The sequence below is a fragment of the Hemiscyllium ocellatum genome, chromosome 18 (assembly GCF_020745735.1).
Source record: "Hemiscyllium ocellatum isolate sHemOce1 chromosome 18, sHemOce1.pat.X.cur, whole genome shotgun sequence".
NCBI lineage: Eukaryota > Metazoa > Chordata > Chondrichthyes > Orectolobiformes > Hemiscylliidae > Hemiscyllium > Hemiscyllium ocellatum.
The window spans coordinates 36,650,394-36,671,020 of record NC_083418.1 but is presented as its reverse complement, the minus strand read 5'-3'; the positions used below and the strand labels follow the sequence as shown (position 1 = coordinate 36,671,020).

The following is a 20,627-nucleotide window of genomic DNA, read 5'->3' as shown; positions in this document are numbered from 1 at the left end:
TTGAGAACCATATGTATGTTTTAAGTGAGCTGATGTGTCTTAAACTAGTATCAACTAGGCAAAAGTGAGAACTGCAGATGCTGGAAACTAGAGTTTAGATCAGAGTGGTGCTGGAAAAGCACAGCAGGTCAGGCAGCATCCGAGGTGCAGGAAAATCGACGTTTCAGGCAAAAGCCCTTCATCAAGAATAGACTATTCCTGCTATTCCTGATGAAAGGCTTTTGCCCGAAACGTCAATTTTCCTGCTTCTCAGATGCTGCCTGACCTGCTGTGTTTTTCCAGAACCACTCTGATCTAAACTTAGACTAGTATCAGCAGAGTGTCTTACAGCAAGCAGACGAGAATAATGGTAATTACTTCGAGAGACATTACAAAAAAACTGCATGAATCTAAAGTGGGTGGAGGGACACACAGAAACTTGGGTGCATAGATCCATAAATCATTGAAGATGGCAGGAGCGATTAAAATCATGGTTAAAGCATACAATCCTTAGGCTTTATAAATAGGGTCATAGAATACAAGAGCGAGGATGTTAGGTCAAACCTTGCTTATTCAATCTTATTCCCAGAGGTACAACCTTTCCATTTTTATCTTACTCATGGGGCCATTGAGAAATGTTCAGTAAAATAAGTTGATAAAAAATTTTTGTTGTTTTGATAATAGCAAAATAATGTATGCTTTTCTGAGAAGTTTCATGCTGGAATAGCACAGCAGGTCAGGCAGTATCCAAGGAGCAGGAGAATCAACGTTTTCAGGAATGATGATGGGCTTATGCTCGAAACGTCGATTCTCCTGTTCCTTGGATGCTGCCTGACCTGCTGTGCTTTTCTGGCACCACACTCTCGACTCTGATCGCCAACATATGCAGTCCTCACTTTCTCCCACTTTTCTGAGAAGATTAATTTAGGTGGCTACCCCAAATTGGTCGGTGCAAACACTTACTCCTAGGGCTGGGAGGTTTGGAGATAATATCATAGAAGTTCAAGACAATGCAAGAGTACTGAGAAAATGATTACTTCCCAGACACTCCACCTGATCCAAGTCATGCTGCCTACAACTCATTCGTTTTGACCCTTTCCCAACCCACTCTGTCATCTTGACTCCTTTAAAAATGGCAACTGTACAAGTGGAAGAGTTTTGTGTTCACATCTCATTGTGATTCACTAGCGTCAGTCTTCAGGCCCTGGGCTGAGTGAAGCCGCTGACCTTCACACTGCTCACTCCTCTTCTAATCACAGACTAGTTATTTATCCTTGAGAGGAGGAGTCTCTGATTGAAGGTCAGCTCCACTTGACTGTACTCAGAATAGTAATCTGAGGGGTGGATGGAAAAATTTGGTGGGCCACACTCTCACCTGATGGGTATATGATGGCAGCGGAGTAGGACGGTCCAGTTGGAGCTCATCAGCTCCACCTGCTCCTCTTCTTTTTTTCTCCTCTTTTACTTGCTCCCAGTGTTTCTTTTTCCTCCATTTTCTCCTGTTTCCTGAAGAAGGGCTCATGCCCGAAACGTTGATTCCCTTGCTCTTTGGATGCTGCCTGACCTGCTGTGCTTTTCCAGCAACACATTTTCAGCTCTGCTCTCCAGCATCTGCAGGTCACACTTTTTCCTCCATTTTCTCTCCCCTTCAACTCCCGGCCTCTGGCAACCTTCGACAAGAAGCGATGATCCCTGCTCTCCAGCAAGCATTGATCCTCTGTCTCTGGCCAGCAATGATTCCCAGCCTCTGAAGACTATTCCCGGCCTCCACTGAGCAATGATCCCCTGCATCCGGTGAGTGACAATTCCTGGCCTGGTGCAGTGGCGTCCTGACATGGCATGGCATGGCTTCCTCCTGGCCTGGTGCAGTGGCCTCCTGCAGCAGACCCCCAGCAAGGCATGGCGACCTTCTAGGCTCCTCTGGCAGGACCTGGGGTGGCATGGCAACCTTGCAGCCTCCTATCATTGGGGCCTCCTACTGTGGTGTAGCATCCTCCTTGCCTGGCACTGCGGCCTCCTACAACAGCCCCTCAGCATGGCAACCTCCCAGCCTCCTACCATAGGGGCCTCCTGGCGTGGCGTAGCGGCCTCCCGGCAAGGTTGTTGCTGGTGCAGTGTGGTGTCAGCGCTTGGTGTGGATTGGAAACTACGTACTAATGTGGTCTGCTGTACTGAACTCCTTTCTATAATAATGGACATTTTATTTCTGTATTGTCTAAGACCTTTTAACAAAACAAGCTGTGCCTAGGTACTATTGTACCTAAGTTGGTGGTGCAATTGGCAACTTATAATCTTTTCACTTTACTCATTGAGTATTTGTGACAATAGAGGCTGTACAGAGTAAGTAAGGAAAAGAATTGTTCTGACTGGTGGAAGGACGGGGAATGAGAGGACACAGATTCAAGATAATTGACAAAAGAAGCAATGGAAACATGGAGAAAAACACTCTTTGAGGGGAACTGGATTACTGTCAGAAAAGGCATCATCATAGGGAAAAGACACTGGAAAAGTTGCTCACGTGGACAGCCAGCACAGATATAATGGGTCAAATGACTTGCTTTTGTGTTGTAACTGTTCTGTGATGTGTGAAGATCATCCAAATTCTCGTGTCATGACAGCATTTATCTTTAGCATAATATTAACAATTGTCAAAATTAACATCTGTAAAATCCCAGGAGCTCCACTGGAATTGGTGCAAAGTCAAGATAATATGACATAACTGAATAAATTGATAAATAAATCTGTGCCACAGAATTTCTGTGCATCTAGGGTCAAATGGCAACCCAACGCCCAAGATGTAATATTAACTCCAAGATCAACTCTTCTTCTTTTAAATTTCTTCAGTCAGATTTTTGGACTTAGCATTTGGTTAATGATACCACTGCTTGGCTTGCTCAATCCCTCTGTGCCTTTGAAATAAATGAGCAATTTCCCAAAGGTTTTCCTCCATGATTCATTTCTTTGAAACTGCCTTCAACTAGCTGAACTCCTATCCACACCAATACATGTCCAACAATGATTTCACAGAGTTAACATCCCTAGTTCAATTGATTTTCTTTGGAACTCAAAATTATTTCTCTTTTTTAAAAAAATCATTCATGGGATCTGAGCTTTGCTGGCTAGGCCAGCATTTATTGCCCATGCCTAATTGCCTGGAGGACAGTTAAAGGTCAACCACATCTAAAGCACAATTAAATCAGATCAGCTAAAGGTAGTTCACTCCCCGAATGGTTATTAATGAATCAGATCAGGTGTTTTTCCCAAAAATTAACAACAGTTTCATGATCAAAGGTACATAAAATTCAGAGAACATAAGTTCATATCTCACCATGACAATCTATGAGTTTGAAATTGGTTTTAAAATTTTGAAAACAAGAAAACGGGTTACTACCCTGACATTGTTAGCTCAACATAATGCAATTCTCCCTTAAGACTTTACCCATCTGATTGATTTTCTACATCCAGAAAGCTGAAAAAAACGTATATTTTTATTAAGAGCTTCCACCTTAGAGGAAGCTTCAGGCCATTTTATATCCAGTAAGCTGCTCCAATGATTCTGTTTACCACTGTAACAAATTGCACCACAGCAACTGAGACAGCCCACAATATTCTCAGTCAAGCAATAACTTGCCCTATCTCCCATAATTTACAGATCCTTTAAAATATTCCATTACTAAAAAATAATAATTTCCTTGGGATAGTCCCAATGTGTTTTGTGAAATCAGTCTGTTGGTTGTTGAGATATGCTATTTCCAAACAAATAGGCTAATGGGCAAAAGCATTACCTTTGATTTGGAGATAATAAAAAGCTGGTTCCAGTAAAAATAGCCATGAAGCTTTTAGATTGTGGTTTTAAAAACCAGCAGTTATATAGATTACCTCGCTTCAAAACTCTAATTGGTATGGGCTGAATCATACCTCTCATGGAGTTCAAAGTTAGGGACATTGTAGGTCTTGGTTATGCTGTCAGACAGTATGTTACCCATCCAATTCTGAACCTAATATTATAAAATTGGTTTGCAATTTTGTATTTTAAGCCCCTCACTTTTAACAGGAATCCTATTCAACGCTTGAATCTCGAGTGCCAATCTCGTGGTTTAAAGAGATCAGCTTGATTTTTAAGATTTCAATCCTGTGTCCCATCCTTTTTTGTGCTTTTGGTGGCTGAAGTTTCTTTATTGATTTAAGAAGTTGGTGGCGTGAGTTCATTCTACATCAAGTATCCCAATCAAGCTTTAAATCTACCATTAACTCCATTCTAACTTGGTTAAACTAACAAAGACTGCTTTGTTAGTGTAAACTACTCCATGCACCAGACCATTTTAGAGCTACTTTAAATAAATACCAAGACAGTTCCATGTGAGGGTATCAACTACATATTGGAAAGACAGGTAACACTGTCTTTTGCTCCAGTACAAAAGCCATGCCCTAAGCACTGACCCTATTCTACTTTTTGATGATTGTCTGACGACGAACTGGTCTGTTCATAACCTTGGCATGATAATTAATTCCACATGAGCATCCACTAACATATCAGCGCTAAGATTACTTACTTCCATTGTACTAACATCATCTGACCTCTACCATTGCCTCAACTCATCTTCTGCTTCGACACTCATTCGTATATTTTGTTAGTTCGAGATTTGACTATTCCAAAAATGACCCTGATCAGCCTTTTATCTTCTAACATCCATAAACGTATCATCATCAAAAACCCTGGAATAATAAAATCCAGATTTAAGAACGGCACGGGTAGTTTTGTCATTGGCAATGACAACAGTATCTGAGCATACAGTGGTTGGACAGGTAGTCTCCAATATTCAAGGAAGGTGTTGAAGATATTAGATTGTATATAGCTGCACTTAGAACAGTCCATTTACATTCATAATAGAACAGAGTTGTGGTCTCAAGAATAACTAATCAGCATTTCTAATTGGATGTAAGGCCAATTGGATAGGAAGATGGTTTATTTTAAATAAATAAAAATAGGGAGCATGCAGGAAATTGTAGTCTGACATTGGCAGCAAGGAAAATATTCAAGTCAATTATAAAATATCATAATAGCAGAACACTTGTAAAATAGTCACAGGTTTGGACAGTCAGTATGGGTTTATGAAAGGAAAATCTTGTGCAATAAACCTACCGGAACTTTGAGAAGATCTAACTGATAGAATTGATAAGGGGTCGCCATTAGGTGCGGTTCACTTAGGCATTTACAAGGTTTTCAATAAGGTTTCATATCAGAGATTGGCATGTAAAATTAAGAATGTGTGATTGGCAGTAGTGTACTGATATGGGTAGAGAATTGATTGGCAGATAGGAAACAGTAAGAATAAACAAGTCTTTTTCTGTGTGACAGCCAGGACTTGTGGGGTACTACAGTTGGTCAATGCTTGGACCCCAGGTATTCATAACATCTGGCAATTATTTAAAGGAGGGAACTAATCCCCCAATTAACAGATGACAAAAAAGCTCTGTGAAAAGGTGAGCTATGATGAGAATGCAGAGATGCATCATTGGACAAGTTGAATGAGTAGGCAAATGTATTGCGGATAAAGTATGATAAATGTGAAGCAATCCACTTTGATAACAAAAATAAGGCAGTGGATTATTATACGAAAGGCAATAGATTAGGAAAGGAAACCTGCAACAAAATTGCAATGAGAACCAAAATGCATGCTCTTTTCTCCATATGTCTTATTATCTCTCAAAAGACAGATCCAGTGAAAAGAAACTGAGGAAAAATAACAATTCAACAACTATACAGTTGTAGATTCAAGTTTCACTCCCACACCTCAAAGACTCGAAGGCTTTTTACTTTGCATAGCTTTATTCTCCCTGTCTGTCAAACTTTCTTCTTTTTAAACTTCATTACCTGTTTTTGTGTGTGTTTCTGATGTTGGAGTTTATGATTTTGTTTCTCAGCGTGAGTTGGTAATAACGTCCCATCTTCTTTCACTCAGAAAATTTCACAACTAACTCCTTGATTTTGATGTGGTTAACCAAATTTCAGTTGATGTGTGGCAGATGTGTGCTAAGAAGAGTTTTAAAAATATTTACTGTGACTAAGAGAGGGTTAAAATGGATCCAATTCATCCTCCTGTCACTACAAGCAACAAAGCTGAAGCCTAACAGAGTCAACAAGCCTGCTTAAGCAAGGCAGCCACACTAGCCAATGGCAAAAAAAAACTTGACAGGAGCCAGCAAGTAGGGGTTCAACTCAAAAGCTTCGGATAAAATGGGACTAAGTATAAAGAAATGGTAGTAATGGAGGTAGGGCATTGGAAGGACCCTAGTGAAAGGAGGTTTAAAAAAAAAGATGCAGAAGGGAGAAACACAGTGGAAGATTTGGGGTGCTAGGAAGGGAGAAAGGATAATAAATTGAATCAGGGATGGTAGAAGGTGAAGGAGATCTGTATGTAGTGGGATCAAGGGAAAGGACAGGAGTCTCAAGGGAGAAAATGGAATGGATGATAGTGACAGGCAGAGATCAAAGGAGGACACAGAGGATGCCAAAGAAAAAGGCTATTTCTGATGATGCTGGTCAAAGTATAAGTAAATAAATTAAATTAAACATTTACAAACATCATTTCTACATCAGCTTTCAAAAAAAGGTTTCACAGAGAAAGTGCAGTCCAAAGAGAGGAGCCCTGAGATTTGCTTGCATGTGTTCCTGCACAATACAAACATACCCAACTGATGGATTCGAAACAGAAATTGAAAAATGCATGAGCACTGTAAATAAAGGGAAGTGCTCACTGCAAAACAAAATCAGCAAGCTTTATGATATCCTATCATCAACATCCCACCACGTCCTACACTTTACTGAATTCTTTAAAGAAGAGTCCCATGGCTCACCAATAGCAGTAAAAGTATTGGTGGCGAGGGATTATTCCACATGCAGCTATGCAAAAGCATTCACAGACCAATGCATCTGAAAGTTAAGGACACAGGATGAAACTGGTATGTAGGCTACAGATTCCAAGGTTGTAAGACTGTATTACAGGGAATAATGGAGGCCTCCAAGAACCGAATTGTTTTCCATGCATGTAGCAATTTGCTCAACGAAAACATCTTTCACATAGTACAATGAAGAAGCAGAAAATCAATCAGAGAGGATGCAACACACCGCAATGGGTAGATTTTCACTCACACACGAGTGGCCAAGTAATGGGTAGCATGACTAGTCAAGGTCTCAAGTGGAAAACAAATATATCATTTCTTATATTTCCTCACAGATTGCTTCTTCCAAGCCAGTTGTTTGATCAACTTAACCCAGAAACTGTACCAGATTTGCTGAGGTTAAAGAAGAGGAAAATGCCCAGTGCTAAAAGATTCAGAGACATTACGTTCAGGAGACTGCAGTTGTATATGAATAAACAATATATGTAGGGAACCAGTGGCTTCAATGGTTAGGCAATGTACTAAGAGAATGTGTACAGATCACAGGAATATTATGACACAGCCTTTTTCTCCCAATGTGCCTACACTGGCTTTTCAAACAAGCATCATTACCTAGTGTCAATCTCCTACATTTCCTTGGTACCTTTTGCACACTATTTTTATCTAGATAATCGTCCAATGCCTTCTTGAACTTGCCTCAACTACACTTCCAGACAGTGCATTCAATACTCAAGCTACTCACTGAATGAAAGCTATTCACTGAATGAAAGCTATTCACTGAATGAAAGCTCCTCACTTCAGTTGCTTCTTTTATAAAGCATTTTAAATCTAGAATCTATTTTCTTGCTCCTTTTGAGTGAGAACAGTTTCCCCTATTTACTCTATCCAGCTCACTCAAGATTTGGAAAACTTTTGTCAGATCACTTCTTAGGCTTCTTCTCTCCAAGAGGAACAGTCCCAAATTCTTCAATCTTCCTCCTAACAGGACTTTCTTGTCACTGGAACCATTCTTGTAAATCATTCCTGTACTCTCTCCAATGCATTCACATCTTTTCTATAACGTGACACCCAGTACCAAAGGCACTGCAGCAACTGCAGATGAGTGAAAGTGCTGAAGATATCTCCACGTGACTAGAGATACTGTCAGCTCCATCTGACAACTCCTGCAGGTAGATCAACAATCGTGTGACTAGGATGGTAAATCTATATCTGTAACAGTGAAGATCAGTGGTATTGAATTTCCCAGTCACTTGTTCTTTTCATACCTCTTTGACAATACATGTCCCAACCTGCAGCAAGGTACTCTAGCTGTTGGAATTGCAGCTATCACTGGATTCCTTCAGGTTTAAGGAGTCATCAACTGCAAGCATGTGACATTTAGAAATCCAGGGGATCATCCTACCAATTCTTCAACAAGTGGGGATTTCTCTCCTTCAAGGTCCAGCTCATTTGTTACCACAGGCAGCGAGCCCTGCAGGTAGGCACCCACTATCCAGGGAGCTGTCATGACACTCTCATTCTACACAGCTCTTCGGTTCCTTGAGTGTTTGTTCCACTGCATCAAATTTAGGGCTGGCTCAAGGGGGATGAGCAGTATTCCCAGAAGATATGGCTAATGATGCCATTGTTCAACCCTCAGTCTGATGCTGAGCAGAGCCACAATGCTGCCCAAGCATTTAATCAGGCCATCATTGAACAAACAATTGGTCTTCTGAAGATGCACTTCCATTGCCTGGATCACTCAAGAAGAGCACACTAGTACTCTCCCGACACAGACAAATTTATCGTGAATGTTCTTCTGCAGAGGAAAATAAACATTAAGAGACATTGCGCATGAGGACTATGCCTGCATTGATACATGCAAGTAAAGGTATCAATCCCCAGGATTATGATGTCTGTGTGGTAAGAAAAATAGGTGCTTTAAGGGTTTTGAATGAAAAGTGTTCTATACCATCAGAAAACTACAAGTGATGAAAACCAATCAGGTATTATAGGCTGAGTGTGCCTGAGATACTTGTGAGATTCATCCAAAGCAATCTTTTATGCTTGTGTTCCTTTGCTTTGCAAACTTTTGGTCAAAAGATATCTGAAGAATACGTTCTACTAAATGTGAAGACAGGTAGGTGTGCTGATGATGCATGAACTGCTGAATTTTGTGGCTCCTTTTATGTTTTAAGCTTAATGACTAATGGATATGTGAGGAGCAGTACTGTGATACAATTAGTTTTACATCTGTATTAGCAGAGTAATGAAGTGACAATCACATTTTGCACAACACATCTGCAAAAGATTCCTTGTATCCAATTTTGTTTGACAGTTCTGTGCAGTGACTACAATGCTAACAGGTCAAGGGGCATGAAGCATCAAGCAGGACACATGTTGAATTAGTGCACATCATTCATCCACTTGCTAAACTAGAGCAGGTTTTCCTGAGCCATCCATTGGATGCTACCTCCAAAATCATCTCTGCCAGGTTGCCTGCATGGTCAGGATGGCCTCCTGTTGCCATCCCTAGGAAAAAGCAGTGCCCATCTCTTCTGGAGTTTTTAAGAGGAAGCATCACTAGAGCAATGTACATAATTTGTCTGGCCTCTGACATCTTAGGGTGATGAACAGAGATTGATTCTCCTGGATTGTAGAGATGAAGAGCTGTTCAGTCGTGCTTTAAGTATGGTTTTTGGAAGGCCCTGATAGGTTAGGGCAGGGGTGTGTATAACTTCCTGTCTGCCTGCTTATAAAATTTGGTCTTTTACACATGTATATAATCAATGAAGAATTAAACTGCATGAGAAAATCCATCCATTAGCAGAAGCCCTTCCACCTTTTGGCTGACCTTCACCCATAGACTCGAGAAAAAGATTCCATCCCGGTACCAATTTGGGTTTATATTACAAGTATGCCTTGAAGCTTCTAGGTGTCATTCAATGTTACCAACTTGAATGACTGAATGAGCTTTATTGTCACATGTACTCAAACGAGTAGAGTGAAAAGTTTACAATACACCACTCTCGGTATCATCTTAGGTGCAAGATACCTAGATACACATACTTAAGTATTTGGTATAAAATAGAAAAAATAAATATGGGTTAGACCGAAGGGTCTATTTCCAAGCTGTACATCTCTATGACTCTAAGAAGCCTGGCATAACAATAAAAAGAAAGAATTAGTAAAAATAAAATGACACAATTTACAGTCCTTGCACCCCAGTCTGTGCTGGTACCTAGCTTCCAGACCATACTGGGTTTTGAAACTCGAGGCAATGGTACCTCGCCTCCAGTCCGCAAGGGGCCCCACCTCCTCGTGACTATCTGCAGTTTGGGGATTCACCTCCAGCTCATGTTGGCGACTTGCCTCCCTTCAATGCCCTATAGTCCGTGACTCGCCACTCCATAACATCCTCCAGTCCATGCACTTGCCTCGAGTTCACACAAGGGACTTGTCTCCCCGTGACAGGCTCCAGTCCACACTAGGGAACTTGCCTCCCTGTAATAGCCTCCAGTCTGGGACTTAATTCCCTGAAATGGACCCCAATTCGGGAACTCGGTTCGAGTTCACACTGGGGTCTTGCCTCCCTGCAATGGCCTCCAGCCTGGGGCCTTGGCTCCAGTTCACAATGGGGAATTCACCTCTTTGCAATGGCCTCCAGACCAGGACATGCCTCCCCACAATGGCCTCCAGTTCAGGGACTTGGCTCCAGTTCACAGCAGGGACTCACCTCCCTGCGACAGCCTTGCCTCCATTCCCAACTAAGTAAATTTAAAAGGTATTTCAGAAAGTTTTTTAAAGAAGTTTTTAAAAACAAACAAAAAAGAAGAAAGGAAAAAAATGGTCAGAGCAGGAGCCTTACTCTGTGCAATCTTGGATGAGCTTCCTTAATATTTATATGTCACACTGTACAATCATTCATGTTTGCATCTGTATAGCAAACAATATCTGTAATTTAAAGTTAATTACACAGATCAACATTATACTATCTGATTGTGTTTTATGAACACACTATTTCTTACATCTGGCACCTTGTTTATTTTTGATGTTTGAATCAGAAGCAATGTAATATGATTTCCTCTAGTGAAACCTTTTAATATTCCTTAAGTAGCTACTTGGGTCTTCATAAAATTTAATCTAAATAAAAGATTTAGATTTTAGGGTTGGAGGATTTGAGCGAAAGGGAGAGGTTGAATATTCTGGGGCTATTTTCCCTTGAGCATTGGAGGCTGAGGGGTGACTTTATAGGGGTTTATAAATCATGAGGGGCATGGATGGGATAAATCCACAAAGTCTCTTCCCGAAGGTGGGGTGCCCAGAACTAAAGAGCATAGGTTTAGGATGAGAGGAGGAAGATATAAAAAGGGATCAAAGGAGCAACTGTTTCATGGCGAGGGTGGTACGTGTATGAATGAGCTGCAAGAGGAAGTGGTTGAGGCTAGTACAATTGCAACATTAAAAGACATCTGGATGGGTATATGAATAGGAAGGGTTTGGTGGGATATGGGTCGGGTGCTGGTAGGTGGGACGAAATTGGGTTGAGATATCTGGTCGGCATAGACGAGTTGGACCAAAGGATCTGTTTCTGTGCTGTACATCTCTATGACTCCATAAAGCTTTACACAATTTATTTTTTTTAAAAACTTTTTTTCACAATTATACAACACCCTGAAAACTGTTCTAGACCCCAAATATCATTAGTACAGAGTTTATCATAAAGATAAACTCTTGTGAACATAACTTCAGGCAAAGGGGGCCATATTTCCAGACCTGTCACAGTTATTTTATTTTCATGTCTTGTGCTGATTCATGTTTTCACTTTCTCCCCAACATGCTTACAATGAGGAGACTCACTGTTCAATAATCCCACCAATTGGAAACAACTAAAAATGTAATAGGATAACATTTACTTGCTTGGAGGAGCACAACTATGACAACACTCAATAAGGTCAACTGTATACTGAATAACGTGTTCACTTCACCAGCAACCCTTCCACAGTGACTGTATAGTATATTATTTGCAGGATGCAGGAAACAACCTTGGACTCTGCCAACAATACAGCCCAAATCAGTGCAGCATTGTGTACTTAGCAAGTCTCAGGAGGAGACCAGCACAGTGGAGGCAATCCTGGCACTTAACCTGGAGCAGGTTTGTGCTAGCGCGGATCAGATAGGGGCTTGAAGTGGAACAGAGTCAGCTGTTGATCTGGGGTCCGGCATGGGCAGTCATATTGCGTGCAGGGGCCCTGCACTGAGTTGCATTCCTGATGAAGGGCTTATGCTCGAAACGTCGAATTCTCTATTCCTGAGATGCTGCCTGGCCTGCTGTGCTTTGACCAGCAACACATTTGCAGCTGTGATCTCCAGCATCTGCAGACCTCATTTTTTACTGCTACATTGTAATGTCTATTTAAATTTCCATCTTAATGTAATGTCCTATTTTTAACAATTTTTTTCAAATTTAAGTAATGCAACTACTTTTATTCCTCTGCTGTATCCAAGAATTGTACCTGGGTCCTTGTATTTAAAGATATCACCATAAGAAGGCACACATTGGAAAAGTTTTACACTGTACTCCTACAATGGAGTAAACGTAAAAAAGGATGTGCATTGTATTGATCTCGTTCCGACCCAAAGAGTGCACATCACTCCCACATTTCTTTTCAAGTCATAAATCATTCTGACTTCTTGTCCCTTCACTGTCACGGCTCAAAATCCTTGAATATCTTATCCAACAACCCTGTCAGGAAGATAGAACGGGAGTGGTTCAACAGTGGTACCTTTTCATGGGGCCATGGGAAGTTTGAAGAGTAAGAACATCTCGAATGACTCTTTGACTCTAAATAACCAGCTGCTGTGCCTACATTCCACAAGTTCCTTTCAAATTCTTTTCATGTCAAACTTGTTGTTGACAATGAAGGAAAGAAAAAAAAACATCAAACAATAAAATCTGGAAAATGCCTGGCATGGGTCCAGACTGCTCTTGTACATCTTAAACGTTAATTCCAGTTTGGACCAGTACCAGTTATTTCCAAGTTTCACCTTTTTGTTGCCTAAATCAGAAAACACCATCAGGCTGATTCTCAAGTGGTGTCCCCTCCAGTCGGTTTGGATTTACATTCCACACTTTCAGAAGCGATTTGAACCACAAGACCGTCGCCTGAACGACTTCAGGACATAGGAAGTCCCTTTTTAAAGAGAGGAAGTTAATGCAGTGACGGCCCCATTGAGGTTCCCGAGGGCCCTGATGGACAGAGTCTCCCCTGAGTGACCATCCCCACTGCCCACACTCACTCTGACAGCTCCTCCCGCCGCTCCGGCACATCCTGGCAGCGCGCAGGCGCACACAGCCCACGGCACGCCGGGACTCACCCCCGCTTCCCCACCAATCACAGGGCGGCCCGCACGGGAAAGACTACAACTCCCGGCAGCAACCGCGGCGGGCAGGTCATTGTCGGGGCGGGGAGGGGGAGGGGGAGGGAATGGGGAAGAGTGAGGGGGAGAGAGAGGAGGATGGTGCGAAGACAGTGGGGAAGGGGTGGAGATTGGTGCGACAATGGGGCGGGGTAAGGGAATGAGAGGGTGGGGATGATGTGAATGGCGAGGGCGAATGGGATAGGAAAAGGGGACGGGAGTGGGGAAAAGGAGGGGAAGGGGGAGGAAAGGTAGGGGGGAAGGTGGAAAGGTGCGGTGGGAAGGGAAGGGGGAAAGTGGGGGCAAGGGGGTGGGGAAGGGGAAAGGTGGGGTAGGGGGAAAGGTGGGGTGGGAAAGGTGGTGTGCAGTGGGGGGTGGGGTGGGGTGGGGTGGGGAAGGGTTGGGGTGGGGGTGGGGAGGGGAAGGGTTGGGGTGGAGTGGGGTGGGTTGGGGTGGAGTGGAGTGGGGTGGGGTGGGGAAGGGTTGGGGTGGAGTGGGGTGGGGAAGGGGGAAAAGGTGGGGTGGGGTAGGGGTGGGGAAGGGTTGGGGTGGGGAAGGGTTGGGGTGGGGAAGGGGTGGGGTGGGGTGGGGTGAGGAATGGGGAAAAGGTGGGGTGGGGTAGGGGTGGGGAAGGGTTGGGGTAGGGTGGGGTGGGGAAGGGGGAAAAGGTGGGGTGGGGAAGGGTTGGGGTGGGGAAGGGGTGGGGTGGGGTGGGGTGAGGAATGGGGGGGAAGGTGGGGTGAGGAATGGGGGGGAAGGTGGGGTGAGGAATGGGGGGGAAGGTGGGGTGAGGAATGGGGGGAAGGGGGGATGGTGGGGAAGGTGGGGAATGGGGGGAAGGTGGGGTGGGGAAGGTGGGGTGGGGAAGGGGGGGAAGGTGGGGAATGGGGGGAAGGTGGGGTGGGGAAGGTGGGGAGGGGGGGAAGGTGGGGTGGGGAAGGGGGGGAAGGTGGGGAATGGGGGAAGGTGGGGTGGGGAGGGGTGGAAGGTGGGTTGGGGAAGGTGGGGGGCGGAGGGTGGGGAAGGTGGGGGGCGGAGGGTGGGGTGGGGAAGGGGGGAAGGTGGGGTGGGGAAGGGGGGAATGGGGGAAAGGTGGGGGGCGGAGGGTGTGGAAGGTGGGGAAAGGTGGGGGGCGGAGGGTGGGGAAGGGGGGGAGGTGGGGTGGGGAAGGGGGGAAGGTGGGGTGGGGAGGGGGGAAGGTGGGGGCGGAGGGTGGGGTGGGGAAGGGGGGAATGGGGGAAAGGTGGGGGGCGGAGGGTGGGGGGGGGGGTGGGGGGGGGGGGGGGGGGGTGGGGGGGGGGGGGGGGGGGGGGGGCGGGGGGGGGGGGGGGGGGGGGGGGTGGGGGGGGGGGGGGGGGGGGGGGGCGGGGGGGGGGGGGGGGGGTGGGGGGGGGGGGGGGGGGGGGGGGGGGGGGGGGGGGGGGGGGGGGGGGGGGGGGGGGGGGGGGGGGGGGGGGGGGGGGGGGGGGGGGGGGGGGGGGGGGGGGGGGGGGGGGGGGGGGGGGGGGGGGGGGGGGGGGGGGGGGGGGGGGGGGGGGGGGGGGGGGGGGGGGGGGGGGGGGGGGGGGGGGGGGGGGGGGGGGGGGGGGGGGGGGGGGGGGGGGGGGGGGGGGGGGGGGGGGGGGGGGGGGGGGGGGGGGGGGGGGGGGGGGGGGGGGGGGGGGGGGGGGGGGGGGGTGGGGGGGGGGGGGGGGGGGGGGGGGGGGGGGGGGGGGGGGGGGGGGGGGGGGGGGGGGGGGGGGGGGGGGGGGGGGGGGGGGGGGGGGGGGGGGGGGGGGGGGGGGGGGGGGGTGGGGGGGGGGGGGGGGGGGGGGGGGGGGGGGGGGGGGGGGGGGGGGGGGGGGGGGGGGGGGGGGGGGGGGGGGGGGGGGGGGGGGGGGGGGGGGGGGGGGGGGGGGGGGGGGGGGGGGGGGGGGGGGGGGGGGGGGGGGGGGGGGGGGGGGGGGGGGGGGGGGGGGGGGGGGGGGGGGGGGGGGGGGGGGGGGGGGGGGGGGGGGGGGGGGGGGGGGGGGGGGGGGGGGGGGGGGGGGGGGGGGGGGGGGGGGGGGGGGGGGGGGGGGGGGGGGGGGGGGGGGGGGGGGGGGGGGGGGGGGGGGGGGGGGGGGGGGGGGGGGGGGGGGGGGGGGGGGGGGGGGGGGGGGGGGGGGGGGGGGGGGGGGGGGGGGGGGGGGGGGGGGGGGGGGGGGGGGGGGGGGGGGGGGGGGGGGGGGGGGGGGGGGGGGGGGGGGGGGGGGGGGGGGGGGGGGGGGGGGGGGGGGGGGGGGGGGGGGGGGGGGGGGGGGGGGGGGGGGGGGGGGGGGGGGGGGGGGGGGGGGGGGGGGGGGGGGGGGGGGGGGGGGGGGGGGGGGGGGAAGGGGGAAGGTGGGGTGGGGAAGGGGGGAAGGGAAGTGGGGGGGAAGGTGGGGTGGGGAAGGGGGGGGAAGGTCGGGAGGGGTGGGGAAGGGGGGGAAGGTGGGGTGGGGAATGGGGGGGGAAGGTGGGGTGGGGAATGGGGGGGAAGGTGGGGTGGGGAAGGGGGGGTGGGGAGGGGGGGGGAAGGGGGAAGGTGGGGTGGGGAAGGGGGGAAGGGAAGTGGGGGGAAGGTGGGGTGGGGAAGGGGGGGAAGGTCGGGAGGGGTGGGGAAGGGGGGGAAGGTGGGGTGGGGAATGGGGGGGGAAGGTGGGGTGGGGAATGGGGGGGAAGGTGGGGTGGGGAATGGGGGGGAAGGGGTGAAGGTGGGGTGGGGAATGGGGGGAAGGTGGGGTGGGGAATGGGGGGGAAGGGGTGAAGGTGGGGTGGGGAATGGGGGGAAGGTGGGGTGGGGAATGGGGGGGAAGGGGTGAAGGTGGGGTGGGGAAGGGGGGGGAAGGTGGGGTGGGGAATGGGGGGGAAGGGGTGAAGGTGGGGTGGGGAATGGGGGGAAGGGGTGAAGGTGGGGTGGGGAAGGGGGGAAGGAAGGGGGGGAAGGGAAGTGGGGGGGAAGGAAGGGGGGAAGGGAAGTGGGGGGAAGGTCGGGAGGGGTGGGGAATGGGGGGGAGGTGGGGTGGGGAATGGGGGGGAAGGTCGGGAGGGGTGGGGAATGGGGGGGAAGGTCGGGAGGGGTGGGGAATGGGGGGAAGGTGGGGTGGGGAATGGGGGGAAGGTGGGGTGGGGAATGGGGGGGAAGGGGTGAAGTTGGGGTGGGGAAGGGGGGAAGGAAGGGGGGGAAGGGAAGGAAGGGGGGAAGGGAAGTGGGGGGAAGGAAGGGAGGGAAGTGGGGGGAAGGAAGGGGGGGAAGGGAAGTGGGGGGAAGGGAAGTGGGGGGAAGGTGGGGTGGGGAAGGGGGGAAGGTCGGGAGGGGTGGGGAATGGGGGGGAAGGTGGGGTGGGTAAGGGGGGGAAGGTGGGGTGGGGAGGGGGGCAAGGGGGGAAGGTGGGGTGGGGAAGGGGGGAAGGTGGGGTGGGTAAGGGGGGGAAGGTGGGGTGGGGAGGGGGGAAGGGGGAAGGTGGGGTGGGGAAGGGGGGGTGGGGGAGGGGGGGAAGGGGGGGTGGGGGAGGGGGGGAAGGTGGGGTGGGGAAGGGGGGGAAGGTGGGGTGGGGAAGGGGGGGAAGGGGGGGTGGGGAAGGGGGGGAAGGGGGGGTGGGGAGGGGCGGGGAAGGGGGGAAGGTGGGGTGGGGAAGGGGGGGAAGGGGGGGTGGGGAGGGGCGGGAAGGGGGGAAGGTGGGGTGGGGAAGGGGGGGTGGGGAGGGGGGGAAGGGGGGGGGGAAGGGGGGTGGGAGGAAGGTGGGGTGGGGTGGGGGGGAGGGGGGAAGGTGGGGTGGGGAGAAGGGGGGAAGGTGGGAAGGTGGGGTGGGGAAGGAAAGTGGGGGAAGGTGGGGTGGGGAATGGGGGGAAGGTCGGGAGGGGTGGGGAATGGGGGGAAGGTGGGGTGGGGAATGGGGGGGAAGGGGTGAAGGTGGGGTGGGGAAGGGGGGAAGGAAGGGGGGGAAGGGAAGTGGGGGGGAAGGAAGGGGGGAAGGGAAGTGGGGGGAAGGTCGGGAGGGGTGGGGAAGGGGGGGGAGGTGGAGAGGGGTGGGGAATGGGGGGAAGGTGGAGAGGGGTGGGGAATGGGGGGGAAGGTGGGGAGGGGTGGGGAAGGGGGGGCAAGGTGGGGTGGGGAAGGGGGGGCAAGGTGGGGTGGGGAAGGGGGGGGAAGGGGGCGAAGGTGGGGTGGGGAAGAGGGGGGAAGGTGGGGTGGGGAAGGTGGAGAGGGGTGGGGAATGGGGGGGAAGGTGGAGAAGGGTGGGGAATGGGGGGAAGGTGGGGAGGGGGGGAAGGTGGGGAGGGGTGGGGAAGGGGGGGCAAGGTGGTGTGGGGCAAGGTGGGGTGGGGAAGGGGGGGGAAGGGGGCGAAGGTGGGGTGGGGTGGGGTGAGGGGGGAAGGTGGGGTGGGGAAGGTGGGGTGGGGAAGAGGGGGGAAGGTGGGGTGGGGAAGAGGGGGGAAGGTGGGGTGGGGAAGAGGGGGGAAGGTGGGGTGGGGAAGGGGGGGCAAGGTGTGGTGGGGAAGGGGGGAAGGTAGGGTGGGGAAGGGGGGAAGGTAGGGTGGGGAAGGGGGCGGAGGTGGGGTGGGGTAGGGAAGAGGGGGGAAGGTGGGGTGGGGAAGAGGGGGGAAGGTGGGGTGGGGAAGAGGGGGGAAGGTGGGGTGGGGAAGAGGGGGGAAGGTGGGGTGGGGAAGGGGGGGAAGGTGGAGAGGGGTGGGGAATGGGGGGGAAGGTGGAGAGGGGTGGGGAATGGGGGGGAAGGTGGGGAGAGGGGGGGAAGGTGGGGTGGGGCAAGGTGGGGTGGGGAAGGGGGCGAAGGTGGGGTGAGGTGGGGTGGGGTGAGGGGGGAAGGTGGGGTGGGGAATGGGGGGGAAGGTGGAGAGGGGTGGGGAATGGGGGGGAAGGTGGAGAGGGGTGGGGAATGGGGGGGAAGGTGGAGAGGGGTGGGGAATGGGGGGGAAGGTGGGGAGGGGGGGGAAGGTGGGGAGGGGGGGGAAGGTGGGGAGGGGTGGGGAAGGTGGGGAGAGGGGGGGGAAGGTGGGGAGGGGTGGGGAAGGGGGGGAAGGTGGGGAGGGGTGGGGAGAGGGGGGGAAGGTGGGGAGAGGAGGGGAAGGTGGGGAGGGGTGGGGAATGGGGGGGAAGGTGGGGAGGGGGGGGGAAGGTGGGGAGGGGTGGGGAAGGTGGGGAGAGGGGGGGGAAGGTGGGGAGGGGTGGGGAAGGGGGGGAAGGTGGGGAGGGGTGGGGAGAGGGGGGGAAGGTGGGGAGAGGGGGGGAAGGTGGGGAGGGGTGGGGAAGGGTGGGGAAGGGGGGGCAAGGTGGGGTGGGGAAGGGGGCGAAGGTGGGGTGAGGTGGGGTGGGGAAGAGGGGGGAAGGTGGGGTGGGGAAGGTGGGGTGGGGAAGGGGGGGAAGGTGGAGAGGGGTGGGGAATGGGGGGGAAGGTGGAGAGAGGCGGGGAATGGGGACGGGCAACGAATGCAGAGGCGAGCGGATGGGGCGAGGTGGGGAATAGGTATGGGCAAAAGAGGGAGGGGTGGAGAGTGGGGCTAAGAGGGTGAGGGTTATGAGGAGAGGGAGAGGTGTGTGGTGGGGAGAGGATGGGAATGACAGGGGAGGAGGAAGAGAGGAAGGGGTTTGGAGGGAGGGGAATGGAAGAGAATGGGGAGGGGAGTAGAATTGGGGAGGGGAAGGAGTGAAGATGGGGTGGGGAGGGAATGGGAGAGAAGAAGAGAATGGAGAGGGGGAGGAGTGAAGATGGGGAGGGGAGGGGAATGGGAGATTAGAAGAGAATGGGGAGGGGGAGGAGTGAAGAAGGGAGGGGAAGGAATGTGGTGGGCGGGGAATGGGAGAGGGGAAGAGAACGGGGAGGAGTTAAGAGGGGAGGGGAGGGAATGGGGTGGGCAGGGGAATGGGAGAGGAGAAGAGAATGGGGAGTGGAGTAGAATTGGGGAGGGGAGGAGTGGAGATGGGGAGGCGAGTGGAGATGGGGAGGCGAGTGGAGATGGGGAGGCGAGTGGAATGGACTGGGGAGAGGTAATGGGGGAATGAGAGGAGGATGAGGGAGGGGAGGGGGGACGGGAGGGGTGAGGAATGGGGAGAGGAGGGAACAGAATGGGGTGAGGAAGGGAGCAGTATGGAGGAAGAGGCGGGAGGAGGAGAATGGGGAAGGGAGGTTGGGGGAGCGGGGAGGAACATGGGAAGTGGGAGGAGAAAGGGAGGGACATAGGAGAAAGAGGAGGAGGACAAAGAGAAGGATAGCAGGAGGACAAAGGGAGGGAAAGGTGGGGAGGGAGATGCAGAATGGAGGGGAGGAGAAAGGGAGGGTTGTGGGTAGGTGGAGAAAGGGAGGGACAGGGAGGAGAAAAGCTGGAGGTGTACATCTCTACACTAACTGCTAATGAAGAGAAAAAGGGGAGGAAGAAGTGAAGAGAATAATGGAGGGAGAAGCGGGGAGAAAGGGAGGGGGAAGGAGAAGGGGGGAGAAAGAGTGGGGGAGGGAGAAAGGGGGAGGGAGGTAAAGAAAATGGGAGGGTGGGTGGTCGATAATGGGAAGGGGAGGAGAGGGGAATGGGCAGGGGAGAGGAATAGGGCAGGAGTGGAGAGGGAGGGATGGAGGGAAAGGTAGGATGGGGACAGGGAGAATGGAGGGGAGGACAAAGGGAGGAGTGGGCGGAGGAGGAGAAAGGGACAGACAGGGGAGAAGAAGTGGAGGTGAGGAGAAAGGGGGAGGAAGAAGTGAAGAGAATGAGAAGGAAAGGGAGGGTGGTTGGTTTAGTGAATGTGCAGTGTCTCGGACCCACAGTGCAGCTATTGTGAACTTTCAGATCTGACAAATGAAAAAACTGAGGAAGTGTGCTGTATGGTTTGGCACAGTGGACTATTCATCCTGGATGTTTTGCTGTCTTTCGTGATAACAGTTATCGCTCTACCCCTGGACCCCTGGACCCCTGGACCCCTGGACCCCTGGACCCCTGGACTCCTCTCAAGATGGTGGCACATTCTACTTGACAACTCCCTCACTCTAACTTCCTACCTGCTCTGTTATTCTATATTAAGGGCTGGCATCCTATGCTATGTCAATCATCTGTCTGAACCCTTTCAGCCAATGACCATAGGCATGACATTAGGATGATGTTTGTCTGTTTGCCGTTCTTTGGAAGAATGGAACTTCTTGCTTTCCTAAGCAACAAATTGATAGTAGGCTACATGTAACACCAGATACATCTTTGATGTCAGATCAAAGGAGCATCATGATGTTGGTGATCTTGGTGATTCTTGTTTTTTTTAGTTTTATTTACTAGAAATTTGAAAAGCTAGTTACTGTTGTAACAGCAGTTAAATGTGATCTCATGCTAAATTAAATATTAGAAAA

The 20,627-nt window shown here is 51.8% G+C and overlaps 2 protein-coding genes across 5 annotated transcripts in view; both read right to left on the bottom strand.

Annotated features, from left to right (window-relative positions):
- LOC132824418 (cytosolic 5'-nucleotidase 1A-like) overlaps positions 1-20,627 on the bottom strand; it is a 112,696-nt gene that overhangs the window by 57,192 nt on the left and 34,877 nt on the right. The window contains exon 1 of one of the 4 annotated variants that reach the window (XM_060838867.1): positions 13,162-13,203. The exons of 1 other annotated variant lie outside the window; for it this stretch is intronic. Coding sequence is in view for 1 of the 3 variants with exons in the window: in XM_060838866.1 (XP_060694849.1) it covers positions 12,648-12,655 (8 nt within the window). In the remaining 2 variants the exon portion in view is untranslated. 2 more of the 4 variants (XM_060838868.1, XM_060838866.1) reach the window with 2 other exon arrangements.
- On the bottom strand, positions 14,549-15,646 carry LOC132824188 (basic proline-rich protein-like; the record flags this gene model as incomplete). The annotated part of the gene is made up of 1 exon (XM_060838475.1): positions 14,549-15,646. A coding segment is annotated over one exon (1,098 nt), but the record flags the coding sequence as incomplete, so codon positions are not given.